The sequence below is a fragment of the Pongo abelii genome, chromosome 6 (genome assembly GCF_028885655.2).
Source record: "Pongo abelii isolate AG06213 chromosome 6, NHGRI_mPonAbe1-v2.0_pri, whole genome shotgun sequence".
In the NCBI taxonomy this organism is placed as follows: Eukaryota; Metazoa; Chordata; class Mammalia; order Primates; family Hominidae; genus Pongo; species Pongo abelii.
The window spans coordinates 54,700,285-54,717,251 of NC_071991.2; the positions used below are offsets into that span (position 1 = coordinate 54,700,285).

At 36.9% G+C, this 16,967-nt stretch overlaps 1 protein-coding gene across 1 annotated transcript in view; it reads right to left on the bottom strand.

Moving 5' to 3' along the window:
• LOC100938632 (E3 ubiquitin-protein ligase ZNRF2) overlaps nucleotides 1-16,967 on the bottom strand; it is a 92,461-nt gene that overhangs the window by 42,360 nt on the left and 33,134 nt on the right. Inside the window, exon 2 of the mRNA XM_009242889.4 lies at nucleotides 2,031-2,126. Within this exon, the coding sequence (XP_009241164.3) occupies nucleotides 2,031-2,126 (96 nt within the window). The remainder of the gene's footprint in view (nucleotides 1-2,030; nucleotides 2,127-16,967) is intronic.

The window sequence follows — 16,967 nt, forward strand, 5'->3', positions numbered from 1 at the left end:
ATCATTGTTGGACATTTGGGTTGGTTCCAAGTCTTTGCTATTGTGCATAGTGCCACAATAAACATACGTGTGCATGTGTCTTTATAGCAGCATGATTTATAGTCCTTTGGGTATACACCCAGTAATGGGATGGCTCGGTCAAATGGTATTTCTAGTTCCAGATCCCTGAGGAATTGCCACACTGATTTCCACAATGGTTGAACTAGTTTACAGTCCCACCAACAGTGTAAAAGTGTTCCTATTTCTCCACATCCTCTCCAGCACCTGTTGTTTCCTGACTTTTTAATGATTGCCATTCTAACTGGTGTGAGATGATATCTCATTGTGGTTTTGATTTGCATTTCTCTGATGGCCAGTGATGGTGAGCATTTTTTCATGTGTCTTTTGGCTGCAAAAATGTCTTCTTTTGAGAAGTGTCTGTTCATATCCTTCGCCTACTTTTTGATGGGGTTGTTTGTTTTTTTCTTGTAAATTTGTTTGAGTTCATTGTAGATTCTGGATATTAGCCCTTTGTCAGATGAGTAGGTTGCGAAAATTTTCTCCCATTTTGTAGGTTGCCTGTTCACTCTGATGGTAGTTTCTTTTGCTGTGCAGAAACTCTTTAGTTTAAATTAAATCCCATTTGTCAATTTTGGCTTTTGTTGCCATTGCTTTTGGTGTTTTCGACATGAAGTCCTTGCCCATGCCTATGTCCTGAATGGTAATGCCTAGATTTTCTTCTAGGGTTTTGATGGTTTTAGGTCTAACGTTTAAGTCTTTAATCCATCTTGAATTAATTTTTGTATAAGGTGTGAGGAAGGGATCCAGTTTCAGCTTTCTCCATATGGCTAGCCAGTTTTCCCAGCACCATTTATTAAATAGGGAATCCTTTCCCCATTGCTTGTTTTTCTCAGGTTTGTCAAAGATCAGATAGTTGTAGATATGCAGCGTTATTTCTGAGGGCTCTGTTCTGTTCCATTGGTCTATATCTCTGTTTTGGTACCAGTAAGAAAAAAGTTGCAATTTCAACCATGCTTACTTACTTTTGAAAATGGCCATTATGAACATTACATTTTACTTAGGCTTAACCCAAAAGATTTTATTTCAATGCAGCAGTTCTCAAAGTGTGGTCCAAAGAATCTTGTAAAGTAGGAGAAGTGGAAGAGCCTTTGAAATCCTTTAGACTAACAAAGTAAAAACTATTTTCATGGTAACACTAAGACAGTATCTGCTTTTTTTTTTTTTTTCTGAGACAGAGTCTCACTCTGTCTCCAAGGCTGGAGTGCAGTGGCACAATCTTGTCTCACTACAACCTCCGCCTCCTGGGTTCAAGCAATTCTCCTGCCTCAGCCTCCCGAGTAGCTAGGATTTCAGGTGTGCACCACCACACTCAGCTAATTTTTTTTTTTTTTTTTTTTTTTAGTAGAGATGGGGTTTCACCATATTGGCCAGGCTGGTCTCAAACTCTGGACCTCAGGTGATCTGCCTACCTCGGCCTCCCAAAGTGCTGAGATTACAGGTGTGAGCCACTGTGCCTGGCCATATCTGCCTTTTTCATTCCCATTCTCTCCAGTATAGCAGTAGAGTTTTCCAGAGGACACAAGATGTGCCATATCACAATAAACTGAATGAAGAAGCAGATGTGAGAATTCCTTGTCATCAAGGCAGATATTAAAGAGTTTGTAAAAGTCCAGAAAATGCCACTCGTCACTAAATATTTTGTCTTAGAAAATTTACTTTTCATTTAAAAGTTGTCAACATAATTATATTTAACAAAATAAATTAAAAATTATAAATTCTGTTTTAATTTATATGACAAATATTGATAGATATAACCCACGTAAAGAAAAACTCTTTGAAGTCCTCAATAATTTTTTGAAGTGTAAAGAAGTCTTGAGATCACAGAATTTGAGAACCACTGCATTAATGCACTAGTAAAAATAGAGAGAAAACAAGGTCCTTCCCTCCTTTTAAATTAAACTTGAAACATGAAATTCATAAAATGTAAGGTAATTCTAACTTAAAATATTATTTTAAAGCACTGGACTTACCGTTATAGGTTATTCTTGGCTTTGTTAAACACATTACAAGATGCAAATCCATTTCATCTGAGGGTACAAATTTTGAGCATACAGGGCACTTAAACCCTAAAAAACAAAAGAAACTCAAGTTACTTAACTATTCTGAATATCCAGCTATGGCTTTTAAAAAGCATGGAAAATCAAAAAGCGTTTGAAACTTCAATATTACACTTACTGCATTACACTGTTTATGTGCAACTCAAGTCAGGAAAATTTTGTGATTATAATATCTGACTTTTGTATCAGTTTACGAAGATGATCTCATCAAACAAAACAAGTTCAAATGAGAGGGATGCAGTCCACTACAAACTCCTGTATCTCCCTCTAATGTACTGGTCCAGGTATTCTCGTTTTTAATTTTTTACATTAACCTGTACTCATGATTTCATGTTATTATAAGCTTTGTAATCTGACTACTCTTGTGGAAATTACCTTTACCAACTTGGTATAGTATACTGTGAGTCACAAGTTTTATAGCTAAATAGTACCTTAGACACTATTCTACCTCAATAACCTTAAAAATTTATCTGATGCAGAACGTGAAGCCTTTCAGAACAGCAAAAACAGGTCTAGAATCTAAGACTCCTGACTTCTACTTTAATGGTCTTTCTGCCACACCATGGCACTAAAGTCTTAATGAAAACAGAAACTAGCATCACATCGGGGTACAGGTTTTTGCAGTCAATTTTTGACACTTAAAAATTAGCTAGTTTCCTACATTATTCAATCTGCACTACTAAGTATTTGCCTGAAGTACTCCATTAAAAATAAACTAGCATAATAAAATAGGGACTATTTGATGTATTCAGCTCTGTTCTGCCCCCTCACTTACCAAGGTGAAGTGTCCCATCCCTGCCTTCTTGCTGCTAAGACAGTCCTCAGATATACCATGTTCCCCTGCTGTCCTACTGCTCCCTCCCCTGACACCACTAAGCTGTTTGGAAACCTGAACCCAGATAGCCAACTTATAGTTTGGCTAGGCACAAATCAGAAGAGGAACAAAAAGATGGCATAGGCCAATCTTTTTCTTCTTGGAAATAAGATTAAGAAACAGTGAGAGACTATATTGGCTATTGGCCAGCAGTAAAGAGCTGAAGCATAAAGGTCAAAAGTAAAAGAGAGACAGTGGTGTCCATGACGGCTCAGGTGTAAGCTGAACTTACGAGAGAACAGAAACTATAGGCAAGCACAAGAAAGAAGGCCACATGGAGCTAGAGTGTAGACAGGAACGGAAGCACTGTGAGAGGCAACTAATAAGATGGGTGGTGAAAGAGACGTTTTGGCAGCTCTCTATTTCCAGCACATGTGTGTTCTCACAGGAACTGTCCTCCCTTCACTGTGACGTGAAACTCACTGCAACCAAATGAGTGAGGCTAGAATTATACCTCATGCCAAACTTTATAAGGATTGGGAAAAAGATTTTGGCACAGCTAATCCTCCAGGTATTCAATTTCCTAAATGAAATATATGATTTTGGACAATGTTTTTCAAACTGTAGTACATGCATTTTAAAAGAAAGGAATAAAGGTATGTTTACTTCAACTTCTTGAAAACCACCAAAAAGAGAAAGAAAAAAAACAGGAAGGAGGATTCGATTAAAACAAGTTTGTCCAACGCATGGGCAAATGTGGCCCAACACAAATTCATTAACTTTCTTAAAACTTTATGAGATTTTTTGCGGTTTTTTTTTAGCTGATCAGCTATTGTTAGTGTATTTTATGTGTGGCCCACAGAAGCCAAAAGATTAGACACCCCTAAAAATGAAACTATAAAAAAATGTGGCCCAAGGAAGCCAAAAGATTAGACACCCCTAAAAATGAAACTACAAAAACACTATAATGGCCAAACACAGGCTACATCAAATACAGTGAAACTGATCAACTATGGGGAGAAAGCAAAGAGATCCTAAAACTGCAACCAGATTTTAAGCGTCAACGAACGAATTCTTGCCTTGAAACTTAAAAAATTTGCTTCCCTGAAGTTAAACTTAGCATAAACGAGGGCAAGAGGCAACTGATTTGAATCATCAGAATCATCTGGGTACTAGCAAACAAACTTAAACAAAAGTGCAATATTGTGAACCTAAAAAGCCTCACTTGAGAGCCATCCAACTGCCTACAAAGTAGAGCCTAAGGGGAAAAACAGTACATACAAAGAACCACCTGGATTTCTAGTTAAATACAGTGAATTAAACACATGTTTCTCTCTCCTCCCCTCCAAAACCTACTAAAACGAAAATAAATAATATTTAATAAAAATGAGTTAAAGAACTTGAGAGAAGTCGGCAGCAAATGAGAAAAAAAAAAAATAGATGAAAGCATCAATGGCACCGAGCAAACACAGATGCTGAGTGTCTGCACAAGTAAGCTAATTCTCACTAAATAATTCCCAAAGGACTCAGGCATCTAGAGCTCCATGACTTCCCAAGACAGTAGTGATACATGAGGCTAAAATCTAGACTGACTGAAAGACTGAATAAAAAAACAGATCCCCAGGTCCCCAATCCATTACATACAGCCAAGCAAATACCATACCCCCACTAGAGCATGAGAATGGAGATTTACTGTGGGGAAAACAACAACAACAACAAAGAATATTCAGAATTGAGAATACCAGGCACGGCAATGGGCAGGGAAGAAAACAGAAGAATAAAGATCTCCAAACTGAAAAAGGCCCCATTCCATAGCCTCCATCTTTACTAAGAAATTGGTAGATTCTTCTCTTAAATCAAAAGGTCTCCCAGAATGATACATCAAAATCCTTGCCTATTAATAAGCCTTATCTTTGCACATAAAGCTTCCAATCAGTTTTTTAGGGCATCTCTAAGGCATTATGCAACAAAAGAAAAAAATGTATCATGGTTAAACACAACAGAAGCAAATTCAAAAGACAAATAATAAATTTAAAATATTTGCAATGTATATCAAAAACAAAAGGACAATATCCTTAATATACAAATGCTCCTTCACTTAGGATGGTAAATTGAAAATATCTTCAGCTGAAAATGCATACACCTAAACTACCAAACATCGTAGCTTAGGCTAGCCTACCTTAAATATGCTCAGAACCCTTTCAATACCGTATTCAATAAATTACATGAGATATTTGGCTCAGCACCACCAAGTTTCATTATGTATATTGCTAGCCCCGAAAAATATTGAAATTCAAAGTATAGTTTCTACAGAATGCATATCACCTCCACACCATCATAAAGTCAAAAATCCTAAGTTAAACATCTATGTAAAGCACTCTTAAAACTGTATAGATATACATGATATGCATGTGGGTACTACTAGTATGCATTTACATATTTACTTAACCACAGCCTGTCCATTTCTAAATTCTTTGTTTTGATTCATCCTTGATTCATCTCTCTCTATATAGTTATCTTTCTATATACCTGAGTAGATTTATTTATAAATGTATGTATCTATAGATAAATTATTTATATAGAGAAATTTCTCTATGTATATATAGAAAGATCTGTATAGAGATCTACATATATAACATATATAGATAATTATTTGGGACACATGGCAGAGGGGTCTTCAGAGCTCTTGGAAAAAAATGGGACTCAAGAAATGTATTATCTTTAAATACTCAGACTCAGGACTCAACCAACAGATGAATCAAAACAAAGAATTCCAGAACGGATAAGCTGTGGTTAAATAAATATATAAACTCAAGGACATACAGGTAGTACACACATGCATGATTCTATTTAAAAATATAAATACGTGTAAACTATAGGAATTATCTCTACAAAACAGTACTAAATATTACAAATGTAAACAGTGTGAAAATGATCAAACTAACAAAAAATGGGATGGGAACAGCAGGATCATCTTGGTGTATAAAAGGCCAAGAGAGACTGTGGTTCAACAGTAGAGATGAACCAGATCATTTTGCTCTTGTTAAACAGAGAAGAAAACATATAGACAATGAATCACTAGTGTCATTAATCCTTCTCTTCTACTCAAAGAACTTTTAGATAGTCACCAGTATCCTGTTAAGGTGTCATCTTTCTCCAGGAGTGCTCCACCCCAAGGTCGACTCGATCATTCCCTCCCTTTGTATTTCTTCCATACCTGGACAATACTTCCAATACTTCAATGCAGCACATGGCCCTGTGTTTATTTACATGTCAATCTCCTTATTATCCTTAATAGACCTGGTAAAAATTCTGTTTCTATTGCATACAGACTAGGTGACCCAGGGAAGGCACTTCAGCCCTCCAGGCTTAACTTCTTCCCTGGAAACACTGATAATACTACTTACACATTAGAAATTTGGTGAGAATTAAAGATTATAATGTATATATAATGCCTGCAACATAGTAGATATTCAGTAAACAGTGGCTATCATTTATTGAAATTTTCTCCCCTTCACTTTGCAGACAACTCCTATTCTTTGAAAATTCTTAAAACAGTACAGTTCTTGCCCAGGAGTTTGAGGCTGCAGTGAACTATGATTCTACCACTGCACTACAGCCTGGGCAACAGGGTAAGACTCTGTCTCTAAAAATAAAAAGTACAGTTCTAAAACGACTTTTTTTTTTGAGACGGAGTTTCGCTCTTTCACCCAGGCTGGAGTGAAGTGGCTCAATCTTGGCTCACTGCAACCTTCACCCCCTGGGTTCAAGTGATTCTCTTGCCTCAGCCTCCCGAGTAGCTGGGATTACAGGCACGCACCACTACACCCAGCTAATTTTTGTATTTTTAGTAGAGATGGGGTTTTGCCACGTTGGCCAGGTTCGTCTTGAACTCCTGACCTCAGGTGATCCGTCTGCCTCAGCCTCCCAAAGTGCTGGGATTACAGGTGTGAGCCAACACACCCAGCCTCTATAATGACATTCTTTAATAATAAAATCCAGATTCCTATTAAGAAAAACTTTCTGTAGCTATTCAATGACACATACTGCTGCATCAAAGTTACTTTACCAAATGCTTTTCCACTGTTGATGACTAAGGCAAAAAGATTTTTCGTTGTATCTGCAGTGGCTCAACCCTACTTTTAACTCAGTATTTGTACATTGTTTCCTCCTAGAAACCAACCACAAACAAAAAGGGACTGATCCTAAACCTGAGACAGGTGAATATACCAATTGGCAGGAAAAATACACGTGAGATTTTTGGGTTTTTTGGTGGTAGAAAAATTACTCCAACCATCAAGTCAGATCTGTTAGGCATGACAGAAGATGAAGGCCCTATTATGAGATTTACATACCAAATCATTATTCTACAACTGCAAACAAGCCATGTAAATGCAACTTCCTTAGTTATGAGAGTTCCCAATAACCATAAACAAAATAAAGACACCAGCAAAAATCACACAGAAGAACCTATCCTCTCAATCACTATATCCAAAGAGAAACAAAGGTAACCAGAGACTACATTAGAGACAGAAGAGATGCCAGATGTTTGGACTCTTCTATTTTAACCTTTATAATAATCCAAATATTATGACCCTCCCCCAGATGTCATGAACCTCCCTCCTATGTCATCGACCTCACTGGCCATAAATGTTCTCTATCCAAAGCCAGCACTCTAAGTTTCCCCAAAATCAAAACCATTCCTTTATACTGTCCCTAAAACAAAGCTCCACTCCATCTGATCTCCATTAGGTAATTTGACTAATTTATATTATTTCTAGAAGGAAATAATCAATAATAGGCTTAACACTCCCCTAGGTAGAAATGCAACGAATATGACAAACAATGGAATGAATCAGTGACAGAGGAATGGGTTCAGGAGATTTTTATAGCAAGTAACCTCCATCTGCTACACCAGGCCATACAAAGCTCTTCAGGTAATACAAAACAGAAGCTGTCATTCCGTCTTTGATAACGGAACTAAAGAATATTAAGCATAAGGAACCTATGCTCTCTCTCAGTTTAAACTGCTCACTTAAAGAGAATATAGGTCTAAGCGGAAAGACATCTAAAGTGCCAGAACTCAGCTCTTCGGATTCCTAAGCTTTGAGCTTTCTGCCACAGCATCCTGGCTGTTGGTCCTCTTTTGCATTACTGAATGCATGCAAGCACCCCCATGCCACCATTCCCTGTACAAGGCTTTCCCACTATGAGCCTAATACAAATTTGGTGTTGCCATTTAATTCTTTTCCTCCAATAGAACACACCCATTACATCTCCATGCCTTTGCTCTTGATTAAGCCCATATTCTCATCCTAGTTTACTAAAAATTTACTCCCATCCCTTCAAGGCCCAGATCAAGTCTCACCATCTCAATGAAATCTTTTCAGAGAACTCAAAAGCAAAATGTCCTTCTCTGTCCTACTGAATTCCTTCTACTGATAATACTCATTTGACATATCATGTATAATACTACTACTGTGTAGATCTTATCTCCCAAATTTGATACCTGTGGGGCAGAAATTGCATATTATTCTGTATATTACATTTGATCACTCTGTCCAAGCACCCAGCTAGACCTACAGTCAACACTTTATAAATATCCAAATAAATACGGAAATGAACTATACAGTTGGCCTCAGTTCTAGAGGCAAGAATGGCACAATTAAAGGCAGATTAGGAAATTCTAATTACTGGTGATTATAATCACAATTATAAGCACTGCTTGCAGGAATGCACTGCATTTTTTTTCAAATTCAGTTTAAAGGTAAAATTGTTTTAAACATGCCAGTAAAAAAAAAGGGGGGGGCAAATAAATCAACTTCCATAAGCAAAGAACTTTACAGTATATAAAACATAAGCGTAGCAAAAGGCCTGGAGTCTAAACTGAAAAGATGAACTTATCTCATTTACTGGTAGGATCTGTTCTGTTATGAAAAATTTCCCAGAAAATGCAAGCTAACTAACTTCTACAACCACAGGCAAGATCAGCTGCAGATGATCTAACTTCTCTCTAAATTATCACGGTTTTCTAATAGGTAAACTTTCTGCTATAAAGGAAAAGTTGCTCAAGAGGCCAAAGAGGAAACACTTAAGTAAAATCTATACACTTAAAAATGACAGCGACTTAATAAAGGACAAAAATATCTGAAATAAAATTAAAATAGCAGGACAGCAAATGTTCCAGTAACACAATATAGCAGAATACATTCTGAAACAAGGTAGCAGGAAACGTTTTAACCTTGTTCAACAAGCGCTTTACCAGACTAAATAGCTAAACGTCTAATTAATTCTCTGATAAATCCTCCAAAGCAATCCTTGATGAACTTATAAAATATCAGTATACAACAATTTGTATAACAGACATTCTTGAATAGCTTAGTTCACATCAGGACCACATATTCACTCCACGAGAGAAAATCATTACTTCCTACTATCTACCTGTTTATGACAATTCTTTTTTTTTTTTTTTTTTTTGAGATGGAGTTTCGCTCTTGTTGCCCAGGCTGGAATACAGTGGTGCGATCTTGACTCACCGCAACCTCCGCTTCCCAGGTTCAAGCAGTTCTCCTGCCTCAGCATCCCAAGTAGCTGGGATTACAGGGATGCGCCACCATGTCCCGCTAATTTTGTATTTTTAGTAGAGATGGAGTTTCTCCATGTTGGTCAGGCTGGTCTCCAACTCCCGACCTCAGGTGATCTGCCCGCCTCGGCCTCCCAAAGTGCTGGGATTACAGGTGTGAGCCACAGCGCCTAGTCTGACAATTCTTTTTTTTTTTTTTTTTTTCATAAATTCTCTTTTTAAAACTACTACTTCTGATGAGAATGGAAAGAACATGAATGAAGCAATTTTAAGAGAAAATTATTATCTATTTTTTGTAGCCCCAAAGTCATTAGTGTGCCTCTTATGACACACACTATCACTCAAATATTTGAATGAATGAAAAGCTATCCAAAGCAGTTTTTTATGTTAGATATCAGTATGCTGTAATGACTCATTAAATGTCTTACAAGGATTCTTTAAGTATGCCCTGTAGGCGTCTTTATACCCACCCACCCCCGCCCCGCCCCACCTTTTTCTTTGGTTAGGGACAAAAAACAAACTTACTTATAGGATCAGACATTTTTAAGTTTTACACTATGTACCTAACAAATGCATTCCATGTTGTCCAAAAAGAATTACACTTCTCCATGTTCACTGTAATTACTCCCACGCCAGGTAGACTCAACTTTGTGAGAATGCAAATGCACTCTAAGGGAACATTCACTCTTATCTCCTTTTACAGATAAGAAAACTCAGTGAAGTAAAAATTCTTGCCAAAACTCATAAAACTAGTCAGGACTAGGGCCAGAACTAGGACTCTTCACTACACTCTGCAGTCCACTCATCTCTCTATCAGATCTCTCTCATAGCATTTATACCCAATTAAATGATTTACAATATCTTGTATATAAAAATGTTACAACCATGCAACCATCATAGGGGGGCCTATTTTGAGATTTCCAAGGGATTATTTCTTGTGAATAGTGGCAAAAAAACAAACAAATACCAAAACACCAAAACAAAACACCAACGGAATGAATGGCTAAGATAAGAACAGACACTTAGGTACCATGAGCAAATCAAAATCCATACTGGGACCAAGTCTTGGATATCTTAACAAATACACTTCCCATAGGCCAGGCGCAGTGGCTCACACCTATAATCCCAGCACTTTGGGAGGCTGAGGTGGGCAGATCACAATGTCAGGAGATCAAGACCATCCTGGCTAATATGGTGAAACTCCATCTCTACTAAAATACAAAAAATTAGCCAGACATGGTGGCGGGCGACTGTAGTCCCAGCTACTCAGGAGGCTGAGGCAGGAGAATGGCGTGAACCCAGGAGGCAGAGCTTGCAGTGAGCCGAGTTCGTGCCACTGCACTCTAGCCTGGGTGACAGAATGAGACTATCTCCAAAAAAAAAAAAATACATACATATATATATATTTCCCATATTTGGAAAACTATGCAGAAACCCAGAGCAATAAAGTATTTGAGATTTAATAATTCCCCCACAAGTTAAAAAATTGGACAGCTATTGTTGAAGTCATAAAATGCAAGAAAAGCAGGCACACATTTTTGTCTTTGGCATATTCACACTCTTAAAAATAACACTGCAGAGATGCCCCCTTTTTTCCCTTTTTTGCTTTTATTACTGATACCCTTTTATTACCTTCTAGCCTATCAATCAACTTTCTGTCCATCTTTTTTGTCTCCTCCACCTCACTCCCAAAAATATCCCATTAGCTTTATTCTTCATGCTTTACTGCCTAGATCATTTTAAATATATATATAACCTACAAATCTGATAGATTAAAATAACTATAAAATATCTTAACATGGGCCACCACTGACAGAGGGTATTTTCCTGTCACTGTGATGCTATGTTGTACAATGTTATGTTATGTAATGTAATGTTACGTGTGCCCCATAAAATGTATAGAAAATAATTCTGACACAGAAAATTACAACATTATTAGAAAACAAAGGTCATCTTGAGCAACGTGGGTATTTCCCTGGGAAAACAACCAAATAATATAATAAAAATTTCTCTTTTAAATTTGTTTGAATGAATAAATTAATCCATTTTACAGAATAATGTCAAATAGAGTACAATGTGATTGCTCTTATCAAACAGCTGATGAAGGGAAAGAACTAAACCACTATTCACAATGGTAGAAAAGTCAGCTTAAACTATGGTAGTACAGGACAGGTCAGCTCTCATGGAAAACTAAATAAAATCCATGTGGCAATACAAACAAGGCATCCTTAATTTATAATATGAGAGAGTATGCCAATAACACAACAAGGACCTAGGGATCGTGGTTTACCTAATACAAATGGACCTTGTAAAATCGAATATACTGAACATATTCTGCCACCAGGGAACCTCGAAATGGCCACACATCACCACTGGGGGAGGAAGGTAGTGAATGAGGGTACAAAATGATCAAAAGACAGACACAGGGAGGTTAAGTAGTTTTTTATTCTTCATTGATGTGAAACAAGCTCACTACAGAATAGGAGGATGCCTCAGTGCCAAGGGTAACTTAGTCCATATTCTCGGGGGCAATTTTAGAAATCTGACTAAGTATGCAAGGCACTTTTGGAACTGAGCATGAGCTTTAACAGTAGTTAGAGTCTATTTGTTTGTTTTCATAAATATGACAACAGCCTCTGCTCTGGGAATTTTCTCTCAGTAGAAAGGCAGGGAGGGAGGAAGGATGGAGTAATGGCATTTGCTCCAGGAATTCACAAACTAGAGGGAGAAATGCCATGTCTGAGCCACAGCTTCTCACCCGACACTAACTTCTCACATGTATAATGCCCACTAGCCTATGAGGCCGCACGTAACATGAGCAATATGTTAGTTTTACCTGGGTCTTAGCTTATATAGTAGAAGTCAAATGAAGACAAAAAAGGTTTAAACAACTATGGATTTCAGAATAATTACAACAATGAACTCTAAGCTCTATGGCTACTGTTTATACGCATTGGCTTAAAGCAAAACACTAGGAAAAACCTGTACCAGCCACAGCTAAAATTCTCAATTAAGCTCGATGTCCCAGAATAATGTTTCTAAACAAACACATTTCCAGTTCCCTTCAGTTGCAGAAAACTTAAGACCAAAGAATGATAGTGAGCTCCAGAACCAAAGTATCCACTTGGGTACAGCTCACATGGCTTATACTTATCAACTGTTTCGTTTTAGGTTCTGTCTGTAAGGTATACATATAATCCCTAAAATATTATAAGATACACAAATTATTCCTCTCTTACATTTGTTGTCTTATCATGTTTTAGCTATTCCCAAAGCTATTTACTAAATTTCAGTTGAATTTTACTGAAACTCTTACCTCTTTAAAATATAAACAAAAGAGAAATTACTGCTTTTAATGTATAGCAACCAGATGACAAATTCATTAGACTTAAAATTAATCCAAGAGCCACAGGTGTAGTTACAGTCTTAATGAAACTATCACTTAAATGTCTTTAGGACTTTCAAATAAAAATAAAAAATGTTTTAAATAATTATACTGAACTAAAAAAACATAAGGAATAATTTTAAAACATACCTTCCTCATGTTTCACATCATAATATCTGTTTACTTCATAGAACTATGTCAACGCAGAGTGACATATTTATTCGGTGAATGAACAAATACATCCTCACTCTAATATATGCTGCTTCTTGCCCAGATTTGAAGATGAAGTGGTTTTTTTCTGTCTTCACAATTTTCTCCTTAGTACTCAATTGAACAAAGACAGCTCCGAACAGCTAAAAGACATTTTTAAAGCATGGCTCACTACGTTTATCTGTCTCACTTTCCACACACACAAACATATGCACATGAACTCACAAACACAACAGGAGGACTTTACTATGCTGTCAACTATCAGGATGTAACCAGTATCAAATGCAACAAAATACCTATTTAAAAATCCTCAGAGGCCTGGCATAGTAGCTCGCATCTGTAATCCCAACACTTTGAGAGGCCAAGGAGGGAGGACTGCTTGAGTACAGAAATTCCAGACCACCCTGAGCAATGTAATGAGACCCTGTCTCTATGGAAAAAAAGTTTTTAAATTAGCCAGGCATGGTGGTGTGTGCCTGTAGTCCCAGCTACTCGAGAGGCTAAGGTGGGAGGATCGCTTGAGCAAATATAAAATGTACCTAACAAAATTTGATAGAATAATTTTAAATGCCCTTTTAGCAACTGGGGCCTTAAAATCTTAAATATACTTGGCTAAAAGTATTTTTTGTTATTGTCAATAATTAATTTTTTTTTACAGCCACCATGGCAAATCAACAGGTAACAAGGAAGGCTAAATATACATTAACAGATAACTATCACAACTAAAATCTAATTTAAAGTATAGCAGTTGGGCACCTGACTGTAATCAGTATCATTTACGTAGATAAAATTTTGCTGACTACTGTTTGCACTCAAATAGTTGGACTCAGTGCTACCAGCATTTTCTAAAACAACGCATACATAATAAAATCCTTAAGAGTTATGTCAAAAATTAATTCAGAACTGAAGGGCTGGTTCTACAAGGATTTTCAAGCTTAGCAGGTAGCATGCCAACTCCTAAGTATTTAAGCCAAGTTTCCTACAACTATCCTAGAACCCAGCGCAACTTTCTTAACACATCTGTAGTTAGTCTGACAAAATTCATTAACTTTCTTTCCCATTGGGGCTCACCTATGGAAACCACTTTTCATTGGTATGTGTTAATTACCTTCTTAAAGATACTGCTCTTCATGAAATTCACTCTGCATTATATACTTCCTTAGCTATATTGGGTTTGCTGGTAGTTCTTTTCTACATCCCCCAAATTCACAAATGGAAGAATCAAATATAGCATTACAGACTTAAGCATTTATGACTCTTTAGGAATGAAAGGAATTAACATCCTACAGCCTATCTACTATCTATCTTAAAAGTTACTCGTAAAGAAATTATACTCAGGGTAAAATTCTGGGGTTGGTGAAGTGCAGGTTCTTGTGCCGGACCCCTATTGACTCCAAGGGGGATGGCACCAGGTTCAAGAGGCCCAAGACAAGACCCAGAGCCAGCAAACAAAACATGGGGTTTTACTAGAGGCTTACATACAGGGCAGAGAGTACTGCGGCAGTAGACTGGACAGAAGAATCACCTTACATACAGTCAAGGGGAGGCAGGCTGGAAAGAAGAACCACAACAGCTTGGAAAAGGCATGTAGTTTATATAGCATTTTCAGTTAGCATCCTCCCACTAACAACCTCCACCTGTCAACCTTCTTTCAACCCCAAACTTGGGACCTCGATCCCCCGTACAGCTCATGTTCCACAGGACAGGACAGGACAGGACAGGGGCTCAGATGTTTCTCCTTAGACAAGGAACGACTCTCCTAATTAGCCACTCCCGGATTCCCTAGCTTGCAACTCACATTCAGTCCTGTATGCCACACAGGGTCATCCTCAAGGTATGCTTAAGATATGGCTATCAGGTGTGTTTACCCTACATAGGTCTGCAGGCCAACTGTGGCCTACTGCCAATTTTTGTACAGCCCTTGAGTCAAGAACTTTTTACATTTTTTAATGGCTGAAAAAAAATTTTTTAAAGAAGAAAATGCTATGGCATGTGAAAATTATAGGAAATTCAAATTTCAGTGCTCACTAACCAATTTTTATTGAACGTGGCCACACACATTCATTTATGTATTGTCTCTATGGCTTACCCAAACTACAAAAAGAGGGAACAGAGACCAAAAGATCTGCAAAGACTGAAATATTTACTATCTGGCCCTTTACTAGACATTTGCCAACCCCTGGATTAAGTCTTTAAGAGCTGTTCAAAAGATCCAAATATTTGTTTCAAAAGAGGAAAGAAGACCATTTTGAAAAAGTTTGGTTATGACAAAAACTCTTATCTGTAAGCTGCCAGTAAGTTTGATTAAAAAGTTTAGTCTAACCAAAGGGCTAAGGAATAATGAGGATGTTCCAGTCAGCCCAGTGTTACCACTGTTTTCCTGCTGCCATACCTGTTTATTCTCAAGCCATCACCCACCTGGTCAATTTTACCTCCTGAGTATCTGTCAGATTCAACCAATTCTTTAGACATCTACACCACCCTCACAACGTAGCTACTGTTATTTTTTCCTGGACTATGGCAGTAACCTCTCTATGCATCTGCTCTTGACCTCGCCCTTCCCCAAACTGTTGTCACAGGCTATCTTCAAAACACAAACCAGACCTGATCACTCCCTGGTTTAAAATACACATATACAAATACCAACTTTTTATTCATATACAAAGCCATGTATCTTCTGTTTCCTTCCAACTCCAGCCTCATTTATCTTCCATACCCTAAAACATTTTACAAATTTTTAATAAATTATATAACATTTTAAAATATATTACATGCTACATATCTATACTTTCCTGATCAGCAAAATTTAGCATTTAACTGAATCACTGCAATGCAAAACAAACAAAAATTACCAGGTACCTTTCTGTACTGTTTAATAACAGGTTAGTTTCCCGTACTTTCCTTCTTATCCAACAATTACCAAACATAGTACACACATTCAAAAAATACTCACTGCTTAATTCACTATAAAACACTGACTTCCAATGCTCTTAATTCTATTGGAAGTTTAGACGGAGATGTGCTGATTCAGGATGGCGAACTCTGCACAACACCACAGCAAAAGGTTGGCAGATGTGAAAGTTTGTATGTCTGGGTTTTCAAAGAGCTGCTTCTAAGAGTAAAGAGTCAGGGCGTCTTTTAGCTGTCTACTCCAGTCTTTAACTAGGACATCATCATTATACATGCTGAGTTTTATCAGAGAAGTGACAAATTTCTGAGCACTCTAAACACATTCTTATCCTAAATAATGGTTAAATTATCCCTTTAAGAAATCTAAATTTGACTCTGGTTGTTGAAACAGAAAATATTCAGTATAACTATTTGACTAAATACATTAGAAGAGTTCAGAGAAAGTTCAAAGTCCCACTCATGATATCCAAATAAAAGCTTATATACTCTGCTTTGCCATTATTTTAGAATTTTTACATGTTTTAATATGATGTCTATTCTAACTTTTTAAAGTAAAAAGGCCCTCGGTAATAAAGACATTGTCATCATGTAAAGAAAATGGTACATATTCTATATATGCATTTATTTATACAGGAGTGAAGACATCATATTTAGGACCTGTCTTTAAAATAATTCAGAGAAAAGAGATAAATGAAGCCAATACTGCAAAATATAATGAACACTGAATGTGGATGCTGGAGATACGAAGTTTTTAGTTCATTGTACTATTTGCCTCTACTTCTATGATTTCTAATAATATTTTTAGAAAGTCTGTAGTAAATCTAAGTCAATTTTTTCAGTAAATCTGAAAAGCCAAAATTCAATTCTAGTTAAAAGTAACTCAGAAAATACTCAAATTCTAATTTAAAAAAATAAAATATTGACAATACTAATTGTTACAGAGGATGT